We start from the raw sequence: 21,002 nt of genomic DNA, 5'->3' as shown, positions 1-21,002 counted from the left end.
GGGGGGGGGAATCACACACACACACAGAAATTGAAATTAATAACCAGAGGCTCATCAAATAATAAAGTCCTTCCTCACAAAAAAGATGACCTATCAGTGTATTCTTAAAAATAAACTCATTTGGAGTCTTTTGCCAATCACATTTAATGCCCTGAGCACTGAGAGCTACCAACCTTTCAAACCTATGCATGGAGAGTGCCAGAGTTTTATTGAGCTCCTCAATGATGCGGCTGGGTGCATGCAAGCTGCCGTACTGGAGCTGGAGTGGGTGACCGTGGCTCTGGTGAAGACTGGACAGGCTGGCGAGGTGAGAGGGCAGGAGGGTGCCGTGGAGGGATGGCATGCCCTGTGGGGGGGCACATTTTTGGGATAGAGTGCTAAGGGGGTTGGGGGATGGAGAAGGTGAGATGGAGGAGTCCAGCCCCCCTGGAGGTACACAAATCATCATTTTCTTGGGAGGCAGAGGTGGAGAGTGCTTTCCCCCAGGAATACAGGGCAACTTCAATGGCTGGCAAGAATCTAAAGAGGAAAAAGATGACTAACATTACTAAATATTTCCACTACTATGTGTCACATTCACTATACTCTGCTAGTGCAGACGCAGACAGATAACAAAGCTCATGGATGATCAGACATGGTTCAGACGTCAGCGCAGTGGTGGGAATTAGGCCAGAGTAATGCCACTTCGCTGTACTGACAGATTGACAATGACAGAGAGCCCAGCTGACCTAACCACAGGGGAATTTAATGAGACTACTATAATCCTGAGCACATGTGTAGCAACACAGGTAGGATTTATAGCGAAACCAGCCCTGCCTTAGGGTCCAGGTTAGCCAGCAAGTCCTGTAATAAGCGTATTCTAGTTATATTGACAGTGTGAGGAAATAGTTAAATGGTAATGTATGTGTATAGCAAGGTAGATATAGGTATAATAAATACTACATAGATTAAAAAAAAAAATAGAGGATTACCTGGCCTAACTAACCGACCTGTGCTATGGTTTGGGATCCTAGAGAAAGGCTTTGGAGGGAGGGCAGGTGGCTGCTTGTGGTACAGCGGTGGCTTGGCGGGCGTGTCCTGAAGGTCTCCTGGGTAGGTCACCGATTTCTTGGTAGACAAGACCATAGATGACTTAAGAGAGGGCTCCTGAGTGCCAATGCCACCATCCATCGAAGACCGGAATTCAACGGTTGCTAGAATCAAAAGAGGAAACAAACAGTTTGAAAAGTGGTGAAGACTTTCTAAACAAAGTTAAAAAATGAACTGAGACAATAGTGGGGAAACTGTTTCAGAAAACTAAGACTGCTAAACAACCCTAGAGCTTTTTATCAGCACAGCACAGACCGAGGGATGGTGTGAGGCAGGCGGCTTGACAGGCATTTTGCTTTTTAAATCTTCTACAGCTCTGAGCCATGTGATGATTTTTTATTCTTACCATAAATTTTCTTCTACCACCCTGCATTTCACAAGATATTCAAGTCATACATTTTTATAGTCGCAAGCTGTCAAACACAGCTATCAAAAACTCCTATTTAAAAATCTGAGAACACTGATCTGTACCTTTAATTAAAGCCAATTTGTTGGCAAACTCTCCGCAACTCAATGCTGAAAGAGACTCGCAACAGGGTTTGGCTGACATGTCAGTGTCCATTAAAGGTGATGACCACTTAAAGCGAATTACAATCCAGTAGCCAATCAGAAGAAAGATTGGAAAAAGGAAGCACTTTTTTGCTGTTATTGGGGATCTTTAACTTTTTTTGTCCTTGGTGGATCTACTTTTAGCATGCCAAAGTGCAATCAGTTTTAGTGTTATGTCAGTGCTGATAACATAATACAGTCATCTTCCTCAGACTAAAATAAATATTTGCTCTGCATGCATAAAAATAACTTCTACGCTATGAAGCTCGACAAGTTTCTATGATGATGGAAACTTGATTTCAGTGAGGCAGGATAACAGATCTGCCCTCATAGATATGCATTCTGAGAAGCAGTATTATTGAAAACGCAACTATTCAGTTTATCAGGTTTGATGGGTAAACTAGGCTGCAGAGCCTCTGCAATGCTGGAGCTATACACCGCCCGGGGGAATGTTTGCCCTCCATTTTCCTGCACTCCAAGATACTTGTTTTAGCATTGACTTCAAAGGTTGTTTTTGCTTTTTAAATCACATTGCAAAAAGATTAATTTGTTAAAAACAATAAAATGAAAGCATATCCATTTTCCCTTTTATAAAAAAAGAGTCAGTAAACTTCCTCGGCTTCACCAACTTTGTTTTTGATGTCCTGAGGCGTGGAGCACCAATGGGACGTCAAGTCAAGATCAAAGAATTGAGAACATTATAAAATTTTCTATCAAGAAAGATTACATCTCTAAATGCCCAATGCCAAATTTTGAAGGGTGCACTTCAGAGACTACTGATTTGATTGAGGGAGGAGTTGAATCACTGAAAACCTGAGAATTTATTGCTCTATGTCTTCACTTTCTGTGGAGCCGGTTTCCAACTGGGAACTGTGGAACAATCGGCTCACCTTTTTCGAAGATCTCCTTCAGCACTCCTCTCTTGATGAGCTCATCTCTGCTCTGTCGCACTGACATCTTCCTCTCCAGTGCTGAAGAAGACAGGAGGGAAAAAAAAAAAAAAAAAAATGCATTTTCACATGATAGACAGAGAGCCATTAAAATATCATGTAAGTGTTTATCCTGGGTCAACCCACACTTGTATGATGTTTCTCTTGCAAAAAAATATTTTCCAGACTTCCTGGGAATTTTTCGCTTTTTTCTTATTTATTTAACCCTAACCCTAAAAAAAAAACAAAAAAAAAAAAACCCAGACAAAACATAAGCTCTCACAAAACTAAACTGTTCTTACTGATTTACTGAGAACATTAGTCCTTTTTCTTTGGTCTTTTCGGTCAATGTTATGTAAGAAAAATCCTTCAAACCTAAAAAAAAAAAAAAAAAAAGTAATTTTAAATCCTGGCCTTTCCATAAAAGATAATGATCTGTGTGACTGTGTGTTGCAGGTAAATCTCTGGGTGTTCATTAACAAGAGGTAAAGAATAAAGAACGTATTCCAGCAACTCCACTCATAGTAATGCATTATGCACAGGACAACATGTCCCTCAGCTACTGCTTGCTTCTATTTTTAGGATTCAAAAGCTGTTCTTAACATCTTTTATGAGCAGGCTGAATGAAAGCAGTACAAGAATCGCTTTAGTAATTTTAAAAATCTAAACCTCCATATAAACAAATTTGGAATGTAAAATGAGACTCGGCAACAACGTCGGCGCACACTGTGCTGGAATGTCTTCTGTAACACCTGCATGGAAGGGAAATCAGAGATTGTGACATATCTACTTCAGATATGACCCAAAAGTCCCATCTCCCCCAGAAGGCGATGTGTTCAATGCCAATACAGCCTCAGTGTGGATCCATGAAAACACTTGGCTTGCCCTCTTTTTTTCCCTTTTTCATGGTCACAACACAGTAGATTTAAAACCAACTGCTGAGAGCTCAAATTTAAAATACAAATGTCAGACGTACAGGCCTTCGGGGCAGAGCCTTGGATCATCTTGTGCTTCGGAGTCCCAAAATACCACAAGAGAGCAAGTTATCATCAAACAGTACCTTCTATTATGAAGACACCAGATGTTTGATATCACGCCATACTTCAAAGGTTTCTTTTTATACAAGAGAAGCCAGTTTGAGATCAGCTCCAAGCAACAAAACATTGTAATCTTTTGTTAAACACTACATGATAAAAAAAAAAAAAAAAGAAGAACCACAGATATGACTGCAAAGAATTAACTCCTGTTGAGCCCTATGAAGTGGTAAATGAACATGTGAAAGGAAAGTGAGCCATTTGCACAGGCTACATGGGATGCCAATGCAGACAGCTTGATCAAAAAGCTATTTCCGCCAGAGGCAGCAAATTTAACATGAGTACAAGTATTTCAAGGAGAGAGTCAATATTATTCTAATTTTTAAGAGGTATTCAGGCAACACATAGTTCCCCCCCTTGTACTTTCATTACAAATTCAAACCATTCAGACGGGTTTTCTATTAAGGTCTACTAGTGGAGCAGTACCTGCAAAATGAGAAAGGCAAACCTATAATATCAAAACTAGCCATCTAGAAAATCTGAAATTTTGATAAAACTCCCCCAACCCTCTTAAAATTACTGCTTTTGACAGTTTGTCTCTCAAATTTTTAAGTCTCTTTTCTGACGTTCATCAAAAATACACATCAGTCTCAGTATTTGTATTCCAAATGTTCAAATACATTTTCGAAAAGCTTTTCTCTTTCATCACTATTCATGAACTTCTATGAGACAATTTTTCAAATTTCTGCTAAAGAAATATTTTTTTTTTGGTCATTCTCTTGGTTGACAGACACAATTTTACTAGAAAAAACAAATCTCTGTGTAATACATCAGCATCAGCTCTTTGCCAAAGTGGGGAAGCCCCGAGGCTTCAGGTCGGCTGGCAAAGCTCTAATATGTTCACGGATTATTCTGCCGTTTCATCCAAAATGAAAAGTAATTACTGAAAAGTCTTATGACGTAACTGCCATGACATGGGATGTGCACAATTACGCAATACAATTAACTCAGGAGCCTTAATGAAGATATCTCTTCAGATTTGACAAATATTGTGTGCCTGGAAAAAACTAAACAACAAAACCACAAAAAAAAAAAAAAAAAAACAACCCAAAAACACACACACAAATAAAATAGGAAGTGGACACAGCAGTCAGTGCATGGGCCAAGTACTAAGTCCATATTAAAGTACTAGCTGGTCTTCCAAAAAATAAATAAATAAATAAATAAAAAGTTTAATATTTAATGATTGCATGAATAGTGTGCAAAAAGTGGATTTTGATCAGGAAGGTCCTGTGAGAGCCATAAAGAAATAAAAACAGATTCAGGGCAGACAAAACTGCCACTGACATGAAATATTTATTTTGCTTCCAAGATCGATTCACTGGGTCATCAGAAAAAGTAAATCCTCAGCTTTAAGTTTCCAATCAGGTCTGTAAATTGTGTGTAACAGTAGAGAGCTGATGTTATAGGCCTATCAGTCTGCAAATCTGCCAAATCAGAGTATGAAAAAACAGATGCTGTCCTCTAAATCACCTTGAATATCAACCAAGTTCAGTTTTTTTTTTTTTTTAAACAGCCAGTCAAAATGGAGATGACCAAGATGAGAGGATTAGACGCTCATCAGGGAGTATCAGCTGAGAGCATATTAAATGAAGCTGGCATATCAAGTAGAGTCTGTATTGATCTGAGAACACTACACTTAGTTTTTTTTTTTTTTTCCCCTTCTTTTTTTTTGAGAAAATATATTCCACTGTGAAGTGACCCAGATAGTCAGAACATATCCTACCAACCCTGAGGCTCAGTAACTCAAAGTGGAGGCTTTTAACTGTATTAAAACTTTCATGGAGTCTTTCATCAATGAGAAACTCAAGCGTTAAAGCGCACACATCACATTATAACTTAGATATGGTTGAACAAAGCTTTGTGCGGATACAGCAGGTTTGCAATGAGGCATTACCTCTCCAAACAATATCAAATCAATGGACAGGTTGGAAGGATGCTATTTTACCCAAGAAATTATGCAAATAAAAGATAAAAACCAATGCATTTAGGTGACTGTTTGTTGGATAATCTGCAATCTAAATTGGATTAGAAGTGAAACAAAGATAAAATCAAACCACCACATGCATCTTCTTTTGATTAAACTCTGCCTGGTGATCTTTCTTCCTGATAGAAGCATACTGTGATAATGTACCAAGCATGATAAGACAGCAGGATAAGACACACAACTGTCAGGCTTTCCCTTCTTCCTTCCTGGGGTGAAAAGTACATTCCCCAGAGCTGTCCTTCATCTGTGTAATATCGCAATATAGTCATAATCCTTTACTGTGCTCAGTGTCCAATTATCTACGACAACATCTGTATGCCCAGTGGCTGGTCTGCTCCCCGCTGACACAGGAAACATAATCAAGGCACCACAGAGAGATACACTGGGGCATTCAAGCCCAAGATTAGGCCAGTGCAGCAGAAATCAATGAGAGCAACAGCTCATTATTTGTGGCAGCAGTTTTCTTTTACCTTTAATACAAGGCCATCCCATTTGTGACCTTAAGAATATTAATAAATAGACAACCATCTTAGTTTTGGTTAACTTAACGAGGACAAATGCAAAACAGCATGTGCCATTTTAAAAACCCAAATCAACAATGGGGTAGCTACAGGTCAACCAAAGTCAATCTTGTTTCCTGCATTGAGATGAGCTGATTTTTCTTCCTCTCAACAACTTTCTACAGGGAACAAAACTGGTTGTAAGAGGATTTAGATGTCAATAAGTACACTGACCTGTTTAGGAATAGGTCTGATGATGTGCAAACATATGTAGATCTTCTTTCTCAATACAGTTTTTCAAGTTATTTTTAGAAAGCGTCAGAGTTTGTTTTCAGAGATACGTGGATTCACAGTTGGACAGTTGAATCCCAATTTGGCATGCAAAGAGCCAAGGTGTTGCAGTCAGCAGACTTTGAACATTGGTAAAAACTTGGAAATACATTTCTGATCCACCATGAAACCTTTGCTGTTCACCAAAGAATGAGGGAAATATATCTGACTCTACACGCCTCACTGTGTTCACCAGGCAGCATTTGCTGCCATGTTATGCTAAGCAGGTGGCATAAGGTACGTTCTTTTTTTTTTTTTCCCTTTATAAATGAAATTAGCTTCCCATTTCAGATGGAGAGGAGGCCGACGAGAGGATTAGGAGGAAATCAGCACTGAAAGGTATGGGCCATAAAACCAAGGTAATAAGAGGAGACAATAAAACTATCTAAAGCCCAGGGGAGTCTGGTGTGACCAAAGTCAACTTTTAGGAATTCTTTTAAAGTATCATTTTAAAAATCATAAAAATAATGTTGATTTAGCTATTGAAGTTCAAAATCCCTGAACCACTTCCTTCCTTGAATGGACTGTAGTGTTGAAATTGTATAACTTCTGCCCTTACACTATGTGCTTCACAAATACAGCCCACATTCCACTTATTTGTGTCTTAAAAAAAAAAAAAAAAAACCCAACAGGTTCATATTTTATGATGAAGCGTAGCTGACAGGGGGCAAGATGCAGAAATTCCCCTTACAGAAGCTGTTCCGTACTCATAGATCATAAGCCACCATTTTGCTGCCATCAAAATGGATTGAATAGAACAAAAGAAGCAGAGGATTTATTTAGAGACAGCAGCATCATGCATACAAAACGAGTGGATAACAAAAGCAATAAACAGAGCGTTTTCACTCAGCCCCACTGTGCATTAACACTGTTATACCAGAAAAAGGAAGTCTTGTTGCTCACTGTTTGATTATTGCCCATCACCACAACAGGGGCACAGGGCATACACAAATGTACCAACCAACATCAGAATCTCTTTGATTAATTCAACATGTACACACTGTTATTTAAAGACCAAAAAGACAAGCACAGAAGAAGTGTTTGATCACCACATTTGTGTCAATAAAAAAATACCACTTTGTCTCTGAGGTTCTTCAAGAGCCAGGAAGACAATAGTGTGGATTAACATACATATCCATGTTTAGTGCTTCTACTAAGGGCTGGAGATGACAAGACATCATGCCTGATGATCATCAGAGATGAACTGATTCCACAAAATTCACACCAGGAAAATACAGATTTCATAGCATTGCTAAAACTGGAACCTACCATCCGGTTCAGACCAGATTGAGATTTCTGTGCAACTGAGCTTCCTCTACAAAAACAAGAACTCTGCATCCAGAGAGGATACAGTCTGACAAAGTCCCTCCTCCTGTCCGCCAGGCTGACAGCAGAATTCAGGATGCGTCAGCCAAGGAAAATAAGTACAGCCACATAGGAAGTCTGTCCTTCACTCGCCCCTGACAACACTGGGCTGCAGGATCAAAGGAACACTAGAGAGACCTCAAAACATGAAATTCCTGCACTGCAGTTTTGCTGAATCAATTTGCTGCATTTTCAATCACCCCAGAGACTGAAAGTTAATACATTTTTCTTTTTACCAAAGGATATGCACTGACTTACTTTAATAATATTACAGGATGCATACTTAAAAGCACCAAGGTTGTTTGTTGTGTTCGTGGAACTTGCTTGTGTTTTCTTTTTTTGTGCTCACATTAACATATTATTAAGAAGAAAAGGCATATACCAGCAGAGGTCTGCTTGAACTTCTCACTCTTCTTCTTCCTCCATTTCCAGGGCTTCAGGAGTCGTCCCAGAGTGGCAAACTTGCTCCGACGCCGGATAGGTGGGGTATGGGTGCCAGAGACCAGGGACTCAGAACGCATGGCAGCCAGCCTCTCTACTTCCTCAGCTGTAAGGAAAGGAATAAAGAAAAAAAAAACAAAACAAAACAGCAGTCTAATTAAGGTTAAGATGCAGAGGAGGTGATATTCTGATGATGATGCAGGATAACTAACAGTGAATGCAGCAGACACTTCTGCTCAAAAAGATCCAAGCAACGCAAATCTGTGCCAAGTGGCCTTCTGCATTCCCTAGTTGGATGAGGTTCGGAGAGGATAAACAAACCTGCATATCACATTACACAGGATATGCTCCGAGTACAGTTTCAGGCTGTATCACACTGTTTATCACACTGGTGTTAGCCTGCCAAAACACACCAAACAGACTGATAAGCACCTCATTAAAGGGGGGGGTTGGTCTTCCTTCTATTCATCAAATATTCACAGGCCCTGCCTCTTAAAGAGCCATCAAAGGCAGAAAGTTTGCCATTTTGTTCTGAGAAACGACTCCATGAGAAGGTGCGTACAAGCTATGTCTGCAGCCCAAGCCTAAAAATAGCCAGAGCACACAGAAACCCTGAAAAAGGGGCACATACAATCAGAAAGCAAAACCTGAAAAGTTGTCAGCTTCAGGTAGATGATCATACAAAGATAGGTTTCTGACTCAGACTTGCTGGATTTTGTATTAAGAAAGTTAGCAGGTGATTTCAGACAAGAAACTCCCCCTGCTCTTCAATCCTGACTTCTTTAATGAGGGTAAATAAAACATTTAAGTGAAAGGACCAAAGTAGGGTTTTACATTTTAAAATATATTTTACCTACTGCACCTTCCAAGCAGTCACCGCTTTGTACAACATTGTATGAAAATCAAGTTCCCGGAAAAAATTGACGATCAAGCATGTCTGCTTTTATTGTTGTGTGGCAAATGTGCACACTTTTCAAATCCATGGCATGTCTTGCATAGCCTGGTTTTGGGATTTATGGCTCTGTGCTGCTTATGTTAACCAACTACAGTAACAGCAGACTTTTAATTATAATGAATGAGCTCACAAAGCCTTAAGTGTCTTAAATTAATGGAAACCAATGGATTCTTAATAGGAAAACAATGACAGGGTGATTTGCTACACCATAAAAACAAAGCAAAACCCAACAGCCCTGCAATAACAATTCTTATGGTGCCTCCGTGCTTGTGACGGGACCTCCTGCACAGTGTGTTGTTGACTGTCAGTATTGCCACACTGCATCTAATCACATCCCTTTTAATGCTGCCAGAATATGCGCTGGTCACTTGTTTAGGAACAGTGACATCACAATCATAATGTTTGCCAACATAGATATATCTCATTACTGGTTGGTGATGTCCCCGGGGCCATGGAGTAGTAGCACGATTAAAAATGTGAGAGTAATGCAGTGGAAACCAGTCAAATGGACCATTACCTGACTGCTCTGGTGACTCAGAGCCAGAACCATCTCAGCAGAGCCCTGCCGCCACACCAATATATAAATAGCTTTACAGTCAATGCTAATTGAATCCAGTACAAATTAATGTAGTTTAGCTGAGATCCAAAATCTGGAAAAAGACAGGAGGGAAATATAAATAAGTTGAATATAAGTTGAATAATATCCAACAGACAAACAACAACAGAGAATGATGAGAATGCTGCATTATTGCAATAAAAGAAACTGGATATTGTTCTCAAACATCAAACCCTTTTTCTTTGGAGGCCAAAACTCTCCACACATCACTGAAATATGGATCATATTCAGCAAAGTCAAGCTTTTGAAGGTGATCTTCAGAGGGTTCTGTGAAAATTAACCTTCTGTGTTTTGTCTAACCCAAATGAATCTGTATCAGTACTGAGCAAAAAGCTTAGCATCTTGAGGAGGAATTAAGTGTCATTTTAAAGTAAGATTTTAGGACAACTACACCACAGTGATTTGATAGCTATCACAATCTGTTATAATCTGTGATAATTGTGTCAGTGTGACTGTATCCATGTATGGCACAAAGATTAAGGAAGTTAACTGTGTAGCCATAACGTATGATCCAGAAAGTGGAGTATACCGTAAGCTTTCACTTCAGCCCACACATTGCAGCTAAAATTATATTATTGTTAAATGTGGTCAAGCATCTATTGTGTTTGCAACATTTGCAATTAGATCAGTACTTCTCTATGCATGTAGTGTTTTGTTTCAGTGTTTGGACTGAACCATTTCCAGGCAGCAAAACCAACCAGCAAATCCATGTAACAATCAATTCATTGTAAGTTTGACAAAGCCTTTGCGAGACTTAATATGGAGAACAAAAGGGGGGGATATAAAAGTAGAGAATCATTTTCCAAGTATCCAAACAGATGGAGATTAACATCTTTGTGTTTTCATGGCAAATGATCCATTTCACGGCATCAGGCATCACACTGTAGCATTTCTATTCCATCCCCACAGTTTTGTGGACATCACCTACTTTCTCCACTACTGCCATACAATCAACTGATGGCCCTGGCCTTAATTAAAAACACTTGTTTGCATACTAAGATGGCTGAGTGATGATGTAATGACACTGAACTGGGAATTGGCTTTGTACAAACAGCCTGCACAGTTTCATGCCTTTTTAAAATGGTGAACGTTAATAATGCCAAAAGCACCCCTCTGGTGACTCGGTGAGCATCATCTTATGATGCATTCCGCCAACAAGCAGCAGTTTCAGCCTGAGCCCAACCCCAGGAGAAGTTATGATCCAGTTTCCACAACAGCGACAATGAATCACTCTGCTGTTGTAGTTTCAATGCGATGAGCCACAATGGCCTCACATACGGAGCTGCAGAAAAACCTGAGCGCACAAGCGGGAGGATCAAGTTAAAGCACATTCATCCATAAGGGTGCTGTCAAAACGCGCACAGGGGGGCCTAGCTCTGGACCGATGGGTGCACCCTGGGTGGCCGCACCGCAGGACCCCTCCGGGGCTCGAACGCAGAGACCTCTTTTTACTCACCGTCCTGCGCGTTGTTCCCGCGGCTGCAGTTGCTGCAAATGTGCTTGATCTCTTTCCCGATGTGGCAGTGGATCGTAAAGGGCATGTTGTTGTTGTGGTGCGGATACTGGCCGTGCCCTTTCTTGCCGCTCAGAGACATGATTTTGACCAGGCTGAACGCCTTTTTCTTGGGCTTCTCCACCGCCACGGGCGTGTTTTCTCGGCAGCCCGTGGAAAACCAAGTGCCGTGCATGATGGTGGGCGCCGGATCCACCGACGGGTAATTGGCCGTCTTAAACATGACCTGCGGACGCAGAAATCTGAGCTCAACGCGCGGCGTCAAAGGCGGCGCGGACTTCAATTAAAGGGCCCCCCCACCTCCATCAAACGGGAATCCTACAGCATGGTTTCCACTGACCCCCACCTACCCTCCCAACCACCACCACCACCACCGGATCGGTCGCTTCCCTGTCCCCACACCTGCACCTGAGGATCGGAGTGCGTGTGTGCAGGCTACTCGGTTGCGCAATGCCAAAGTCAGTGCTGCTGAGAAAAAGAGCCCTGCCGCCAGATCCGAGCTAATAATAAAGCAGAGGGTGAGTATGGAGAGCAGCAGTGACTCCCTCTCCCTCCCGGAGCTGCAGACTGCAGTCGGTTGTGGCTAATCCGCGATTAGTGGAGCTGAGCAGCGAGCGCATGTGATTGGCTGCACGGTGCACGCTTCCAATAGGCCAGCGTGCACGGAGGAAAAGTTGCTCATCATAATAATGAATCCAATGACTGAAGGAGTTAAATCAGGTAATGTTTGGCAGCAAAAACTAAACCAACCAGCAACATTTGTCTATGTATATTACACTTGTTGGAATGTCTGACCTTATGCTATTTACATACTTTTGTACGGTTGATAATCATGCTGTTTTAACTTCATGAATTACATATTGTTTTAATATCTAATTTTATATCTTTTACATGTTTTTATATGAAATATCCATATACAGTATATTAGAAACATGATCTTTTTATAAATGAAAGAGATGCATTTGGGGTTCTGGACTTTGTGGTTTGTGTCTGTTCTCCTTCCTCATCTACAGAAAACAGACCATCAACAGCCACTGAGGGCTGATCACAGGAATGGAGCCAGATAATACAAAGAAGACGTGTGCAACCCAGAGAAGACAGCCCCCACATACGTCATTTCCTTTGTATAATCATAACATAAACTGGACCAGGGAAAGATAGAGCATCAGACTTCGTGAAGTGATGCTGGAGTTGTCTGCTTGTCAGGGATACATAGTCTGGTTCAGAGCTCTGTAAACAAGCTCTATTTTATAGTATATTTTACCGTTAGTGTTCAAATAAAATATATGAAATTGATTTGGACGTCTCCTGCATCCTTCAAACGAACGTGCAAGTTCACTTTGGAAACTCAACACACTTCAACACAACAATCTTTGGTCCGTATTCTTTCGGGTAAAACAGGGACTAAAGCAGAAATAATCAAAAGAAATAAGGCAATGGCTCAAAATAGTTAGATGGGTAGTTCCACCACATTACACAATAGAGTGAAAGAAAAAATAGATAAACAGATTAGTGGTTCACAAGAGGATGAAAATACTGTTGACACTGTTACCGGTTTGCTTAAACTGATTTCCTCAGGCAGATTATTCCACTATTACGGCCCATTGTGGTCTAGACTTGTGCCATCATACAGCTGAGGGAAAAAAAGAAGGCTGGAATCAAAAAGCAGCAAACCGGAAACCTCAAGTAAGTGACATAATAAAGACATTTCTGCTGAAAAGTTAAGGAAATGAAAACAGGTGAATGACACCCTTGAGGGGCTTAAGGCCCTCAATTAAAATGAGATGTAAAGCCCTACTGAGAACTAAAGGTGCTGTTGAATGTGGTCTTAGTTCATATTACTGAATATTTAGTGCAGTATTTAAAACTCTAAAACAGGGCTGATGTTTTCACTGTTTAAAATAGAGAAATCTAAAGCTAAAAAGAGTCATTTCTTAGTAGCTTGGTTGATGACATGACTATATACAACCCTCTGTACGTCTCATTGGTGAAGCAATTGATTCAACGTTGATCCACAAATGAAACCACTGAATAGGAAAGTGAGACTATGCTTAGTATGTATCCATTCACTGACTGTTACAAAGGCTAAAAAAAGGAAAATTAGGATGACAAAGATGAATGGAACAATGGCAGCATCTATCTAATTTGGACATAACAGACAAGAGCTCAGAGAATTGGAATCAAAGAAAAGAAACACAGCAGTGGGACTGTAATCAGTGATCAGAAAGCTCAATACTTCAAATGAGGGCTCCGCCGCAGCCTTAAGTAAGAGAGAAGCATGAAATAGTCTTTCTTTACATCCCACATTCTAAACAGCCATTCAGTTGATCCCTAAAGTTACTGAGCACATTTTGTGGTAATTGATAACATTAATGAGGCGTTAATCATTGAGGGAGATTATAGACCCCGTGGCATTTCCAATCACGTTTCCTCCGTGAATGGCCGTGGACCGGGGGTGAGTATCTTTGATGTTCCTTCAATGAGCTGCAGCTTATTCCAGTGACATCAAAGCCTCCTCTCTCGAATGAGGGACAGAGACATTTGAATTGCTCCCACCACAGTGCAATGCAGCAGTCACCCTCAGTTGGCTCTTCTTTTTGAGGTGCAAAGTTTTCCTGTCTCGCATTACTGTGTGCTCAAGTTTGAGAAACTGGCAAAAAGAACCAATTTTGTATGTGTTCGTAACAAAGAGCCAGACGTTAATGGATAAAAAAGATTCCAGATTCCAGCAAATTGTGGATGTGTGTTCCTTGGTAAGAAATAGAGGGAGAGTGAATAAGACTTAACTCAGGCTTCAGTCCACCAGTTTGAAAAACAAAAACAGTGATATCCTTTCTCCATTTTTACTGCCATCTATGCACATTTTTTAGCCAAGAGAGGTTAAGCTTATATAAAAATTAGCTTCAGTCAATCAATCTAAAAAGTCAATTTATACACATGGGTACATATCTTATAAAGCTGTCGGTTATGTACTTCAGCCACAATATGCCATTAGTCTTACAAGAACATGGTAATTCAAGCTCCAGGCCACTTGTTTGTTGCCTGCAAGCAAGCATGGTCACATGTGGCAATGTGGTTATGTAACTGCTGTGTCAGTCAGTGCTGATCAGTGATCTGTTTGGGTTTATTCACAAGGCTAGGAGGGAATGAATAATAGTAATGATATAGTAAATAAAACAAATAGAAAAAAGAGTAACATTAAACTCAGAATTAATCAGGGAAGCACAGCTGATGTCCTTTGTGAAGCAGAAACATCCACACTTTACTTTCAAGCATACAAGCAACTAGTATTTGTTCACCACACTTTTTCTGGTGTATCACAATGACAACAACAACAAAAAAGGCTTTCAGTTGCATTAATACTGCATGGTGGTCCTAGTCCCTGCTTGCTCTCTCTCTCTCAACCCAACTGGTCGTGGCAGATAGGTGCCACCTTTAGTATGACTAAGCTTTTCTTCTGCCGTTTCTGTACTACACGGCGAATATTGTATCTTCAGTAGAGGAAAAGCAGTGATAGAAATAGAGCTTCTGGACACAGCTTTTGGTAAAAAAAAAAAATGTTCTAAATAATCAAATGTTTGACCAACAAATATTGGTGAAATAATCACTCCACCAGCGTCACATTTCAGTTATTTCATGGTTATTTAATGATGCTAAGAACAAGACCTAAGTCCAATTTAGGTCAGACCTTGTAGAAGAAGTGTTCGCCTCTACCCTGAGCAAAGAGATCAGCCCAACACAGTACAATAGCCAATCCACATGTCAGCAGATAACCTCTTCCTGCCTTTGAAGAAATTCATTTGTATGCATATTAATGTAGAATTTGTGTGGTTCATGTGGTCTACATCAAAGATGCATCCATAGAATTTTTATGGGGAAACTTCACTTCTTTCTTCTTAAAATCCTTGCATGAGAACTGGCATTGTAAATGTATGCCTTTTTTTTCCTGTGGTTGAGGGAGAGAAAACATAGGTGTCTCTCACTTGTCACACACTGTGACAATAAACTGAAACTGACAGAATGACCTCACCCAAAGCTACTTGGAGTTATTTTTTAGTCCCGTGTGACTCACTTCTGATGGACAGAATCTCTCACAGTGCTGTTGCCATGAAGCCTCAGTGAACATTTCAACGCAAAAAGCAGAGAAAAGCATGCGCTCTAGTGCACATGTTGGAGCAGATTTGAAATAAACTGTAAATTAGTTAACATTTTACTTGAAAGACAGTCAACAGTTTGTTTAATTTCATATCTTGGATTCTGGTTAGAACTGTTTGCCATGTATGTGGTGCAGGTTTGAGGCTAAACAAAATTACAACTTCCGACTTAGCAGCCTGTCACTACAAATCTGCCATTCCCGTTCTGCCTGTGTCTCTGTCTCTTCCCATCTGTCATTCTTTCTCTGCATTATTATCTGTCGTACTGCTTCAAACATGCAGACATGCACAAACACACACACACAGTCCCACATGCCCATACCCAAATCTGAAAGAATGAATACAGTGTTGAAAACTTCAATGCTTTGCCTTTTCCACTGTTCTTATTTGTGTCGGGGGGATATTTTAAATGGTTGTTATGCAATTTTAATCTGTAGGTAGAATGATTCCTCACTAGTTTTCTTATGCAGTTCTTGGATCCACTGTCAGTATTAAGCTCCGTCTTCTTTATGACTGGCAGCAGAGTAATGTGACAGGATTATGTCTAGTCTATGGACTGCAATGCTTCAAAAGAGAGGACACTGAGCCTGAGACAGACAGCTGTACAAGAAAAGTGAAGCAGAAAAATGCACCTACCTGTTTTTTTTTTTGCTTTTTTCCCCCCATATACTTCTGCTGCTAACTATCAGGAATTGTGATAGGATTGTTGGCACTACATTTCCAGAAAGTTGGAAACAGATGACTGCTCACTCTATTTTTTTATAATTCACTGCAGCCTGTCTCTTTCCTCTCTTCTCCTCTCAATATGTATTGGCTAAAGTGTACAGTACTGCTGGATAAAGTGTTGAGTATCAAGTTAACAGGTATTAACAGTGTATCAGGTGACAAACTCAAAGAGAGCATTTGCTTCCCTAATAATCAGTGAATATTAGTGATGGGAAATTTGGATCTTTTTACTGACTCAGGTCTTTTAATCCTGTTCGGTAAAGTGAATAAATCTTTTATCAAGTCATTTCGTTCACTGGATCCAGTGTGGCGCTGTAGCTTTGAGTGATGACTGAAATTTATTTTTCCATTATTCATTTTTTACTAATGAAATATAGACAATTTCTGCAGTTATAACTGAAAGCTTTAATGCTTCCACACATTTAACATAACAATAAAACAGTGAAACATACGTCCCACAACTTGGAAATGTGTAGAAAGTTTACAGTGGAAATATGAAATCCACTGTAAACCTTTTAATTTCTTCTATCCCCTTGCTCTTTGGTTCTCCACCGTTTACTGACATCTCCACTGACCTACATGATAGTCAACCTCTTTGTGTTGAGCTCAGCGTGTGACTCTTGTTTGACTTAGCGCTCAGATGGCTGCTTCACAGGTGGGGGGGTGCATTATTAGTGACCACCATGGAGAATTTTCCCGACAGATACGTTCCTTTTTATTATGAAAAATATTATAAAAACTTTTATGTAAAATGTCGACCAGTTCTGTGTTTATAATGAATTCTGTTTTTAATTACTAATTCTGTGATTGCGGATTGTACGAGGCCCTATTTCCAAGGGAAGACCGAGCTTGACCAAGCTTGACTGAGCAGACCAGACTGGACCACAGACGGGACCTCCCCAGAGACAAGACCGCAAGACTTTCAATTCAAATTTTCAAGGAATCATTTTAAGATGGTAGTTTCAGTTGTCACATTTGTGTTGTATTTACATTATAAGCTCCTCTAAACAAGCAAAAATGAAAAGGTTGGAAGCAAATACACTGCAGAGATGCTTTTCCAAATACTGTTCCCTTTCAATATTTAGTAGTAATGCCGCCATCTAGTGTTAAAAAAATGAAAATCAATGATTTGAGATATATAAAACTAAAATCAAATAAATTGTGAAAAAAAAAATGGTGTACTACCCTGTAGCATAAAAAAAATCTATCATTTTTGTTGTCTTCCACACAAAATGGCAGGATTATTACAGTAAGGACTGTATGTCATTATCAAAACAAAAAAAGCACAAACCAATGAAATGACAAACTGTCAGATTCGTTCATACATAATGACGTTAACACACACACACTTCCCTGAAGGAAGCAGCTTCCATGTTAGATACTTCTCTCCAACAACTGCAACTTTAGTAAACAGTAAATATCACTGCTGACAAAATTATGCCTGTAACATTAAAATCAGCAAGATATTAATGGAGCCTGGTGAGGGTTTAACGCTGGGCGTCAGGCTGCTTTTACAGTAATGGTTAATATAAAGTTGATATTTATGGCTAATGTTAACGGCAAATAATGCCAAACTGCAATAAATGCGTCATCCGTTTTAATTCCTGTTGTCTCTTTGCTGTGACCTCACAGTGATGCATTTGTTCTCCCCAGGACCCTTCCCCTGTCCTCACCTCCAGCTTGTGTCTGCGGCTCTGTGGAACAGACAGGCAGGGAGCTGTTATGAGCTTTGGGCTGTTGGAGGAGTTCAACTCCTCAGTGTCGGACACAGAGCCCAGCCCACCTCAATCACTGTAATCTGTGACTGCAACTGTTACTCTGCAGAAGACTGTACATCTATCCATCCATCCATCCATCCATTATCTATACTGCCTACCCATCAGAGTCACGTGGGGTGCTGGAGTCAATCTCAGCTGACATTGGCTGAGGGTGACCCGCCCAGGGATGACATATAGAAGCAACCACTTATACGCACACTAAGACTGATGGGGAAATCAGACTCACCAATAAATCTAATTAACAAGTTACTAATGTAACTGGGCTTTCACTCCAATTTCCTACAGGCGCCTCATCTGACATACACACAATACACATGGATTTGAGTATTAAAGATATTTTTCAAATACAGTATAGTCAGGCCATTCAGTACCACACCCCCTTGAGACTCTGTAGGAAGCACAGGGCCTTCACTAAATTGTAGAGCTCTCAATATTCCAACAGGTGGTGGTAGAGTGTTGCAGCAGTGATGATTTTTCCAGCCCACACTATACAGCATCATCTGAACAGAATAAACACCTACATCATAAACCAGTATAATTAGGTGGGTGCTCCTGATGAATCTCCACCACAATTTATGTTGTTTGAATTTACTAATGTTGCAGTTTTTTTTAAAAGGCTTCCAGTGCTGAGGTAAAATCATCAATGACGAACTTGTGCAGCTTGTTTGCGTGCTCATGGTTATTCAATGTCATGGGGATGGATGCTTTTAAAAAGGCATACTAGTATTTTGTGATATGAAGTTCACAACATTCCTCTACATGCTCAAGAAAATCTTCCCAACTGTGTTTGGTCTCACATATGATTTGGCCCAGGAGACTTTAATGAGAAAGTTCCTCTTCAATCTTCAGAAACTGCTGTCGGTTCCAAACCTTGAACATGTGCGTGCTTGACATGCAATAACATGGGAAAATATTCTAGACATTCATTGTTATTGTGCAAATGTTTCTCTAAAATATATGAAGTGTTCGGTGTAGTTTTTCCTGTTAAAAAAAAAAGAAAGAAAAAAAAGTACACTTGTTTCTTAACCAAACTGCATCACAAGGTGTCCTCAATGGTACTTTAAGAAGTTTAAGGAAAGGTTGTGTAATGACAAGGAAATTAACCACAAAATAAAACTAAAATTGAAAGTGTACACAATTTTTCACTGAAATATAAATTTTGTCATGTATATTTTAGTGTGAATCTGTTTTTGTAGTCTTGTTTTTTTTTTTGGTAGACTTCCCTCGTGTACAATCTCTCCTGTCTTGAAAGAATGTGTAGACATCATGAATCAAACTGAGCCCACAAACATGATGGTATTCCTTTGAGGGCCTTTCACATAGTTCAAGTTTTTGCTGTTATTTATTTTTTATTACATTTCATTTTATTGACCCCATTTTCTGCTTTGTTTTTTTTCTCAGCTCTGTTTTTCTGGTGTTGACTGTATCCTTTTCAGCCTATCACCTACCAAAAACTAACAATGACAGAGATGAAGCTGTCAGAGCTGGATCCGGGTGTATCAGCAAGGACTGCCATAGAAACAACGTCCCTGTGACTATGTCTAACATAAATACAGAAGAAAATTTTAAGGAAATAAATTCAGAAGTAGCATGGGATGTAGAAACGAATGGCCAGCAGCATACAGATGATCTGACTGAAGACCAAGGAGACGGTTGATGTCATACTGGAAGCCTTTGAGTGATTCTAATCATGATGATGGCATGGGAGGAAAAAAAAAAAAAAAAGACACAGGATTACTCAAAATGACTGGATCAGTCACACTGATAGTCAAAGTAGGTTTTTTGAAAATAATAATTTGGATTCAAAGCCTAAAATATAACTCGCCATTATAGCGCAGGGCCAACACCCAGTGACAGACAAACACTCACACCTATGGACAATTTAGTCATTAGTTAACCTAGACATGCATGTCCAGAGTACCGGAGTACTCGGAGAGAACATGAAGGCCCCAGGCCGGGAAGTGAAACCATGATCTTATTGTGCGGTGACAACGCTAACCACTATGCTGACAAAACCAAAGCTCAGTGAAACTGAACTTGAGCATTCAAATGTTGCACTCCAGGGCTCAACACTCTAGAAGCAGCTGTGTCAAAAAAATGTTCTATGTGTGGAAAAATATTTACTTGTTCTGCTGACTTGACAAGACACATGGGATGCCACATTGAATAGAATCCTTATCTTTGTTCATATTGTGGTAAAAACTTTGAAAACTATGAAGACTGAAAGTCACATAAGGAAGGTGAATGCAGGGTTTCAAAAGAACGCCAGCATGCCAGGAATGAATTCACATGGGAGAGTTCTTCAAACAATGAAAACAGAAAGCATCAGCAAAATACCCTTATTTCAGTCACAGATGCTCCTGTCAGCATGCAGGATGCAAGTAATTCAGCTCTGACATGTCTGAAAAACATGAATGAAAAACATCGGCGCAAATGTTCCTAAAGATGTTTGCAAAGGAAAAAGTGGACAAACACCAACTTTTTTTTCCTTCTTTTTTCCAACTTCCTTTCAGCTGACAATAGCAATGAGAGCTGCAATGAGATATATTCTGAAACAATTGAAAGAAACTGAAGCACCTCTTAACTCATGTGAGGAGAAATTTTCGGAGGTCCTGAAAAGACATTACTCCCAGTCACATAAAGTCAGAGGCTCATCCCTTGTTCGTTGTGTAGGAGATTTGAGAGGCTATGTGAATTGGTTAGCAATCAGCAAAACATAAAACAGTATCAGTGTGTTGACTGAAAAACGTTACACAACCAGGACTACAAGTGTAATGCCACGGTTTGTGAAACATGTTGAAAGAGTTTCTGGCTTATCTGATTCTGCACCAGAGCAAGCACAGAACAACCACCCCATGTTTGTTCCTACTGTGGTAAACAGTTCAGAACAAAAGACTGCCTGAGAGCACATATGGTGAGGCACACACGCAGTTACCCATGCCCATGTGTGTGGATTGAATTTCTGTCAGAAAATAC

At 40.0% G+C, this 21,002-nt stretch overlaps 2 protein-coding genes across 5 annotated transcripts in view; both read right to left on the bottom strand.

Annotated features, from left to right (window-relative positions):
* LOC115057810 (opsin-5-like) overlaps positions 1 to 21,002 on the bottom strand; it is a 132,895-nt gene that overhangs the window by 77,113 nt on the left and 34,780 nt on the right. The window lies entirely within an intron of this gene.
* The window catches only part of LOC115057808 (phosphatase and actin regulator 1-like), a 40,614-nt gene that overhangs the window by 9,663 nt on the left and 9,949 nt on the right, over positions 1 to 21,002 (bottom strand). Inside the window, exons 1-5 of one of the 4 annotated variants that reach the window (XM_029525018.1) lie at positions 11,312 to 11,684; positions 8,226 to 8,390; positions 2,529 to 2,609; positions 972 to 1,193; positions 174 to 519 (exon numbers count right to left, since the gene is read on the bottom strand). In XM_029525018.1, coding sequence (XP_029380878.1) covers positions 174 to 519; positions 972 to 1,193; positions 2,529 to 2,609; positions 8,226 to 8,390; positions 11,312 to 11,591 — 1,094 coding nt within the window. In that variant the 5' untranslated portion in view covers positions 11,592 to 11,684. Of the gene's footprint in view, positions 1 to 173; positions 520 to 971; positions 1,194 to 2,528; positions 2,610 to 8,225; positions 8,391 to 11,311; positions 11,685 to 21,002 lie in introns of those variants that run through there. The other 3 variants (XM_029525019.1, XM_029525020.1, XM_029525021.1) reach the window with 3 other exon arrangements.

Source organism: Echeneis naucrates, chromosome 17 (assembly GCF_900963305.1).
Source record: "Echeneis naucrates chromosome 17, fEcheNa1.1, whole genome shotgun sequence".
NCBI classification, from domain to species: domain Eukaryota; kingdom Metazoa; phylum Chordata; class Actinopteri; order Carangiformes; family Echeneidae; genus Echeneis; species Echeneis naucrates.
This window is presented reverse-complemented; position numbering and strand designations above follow the sequence as displayed.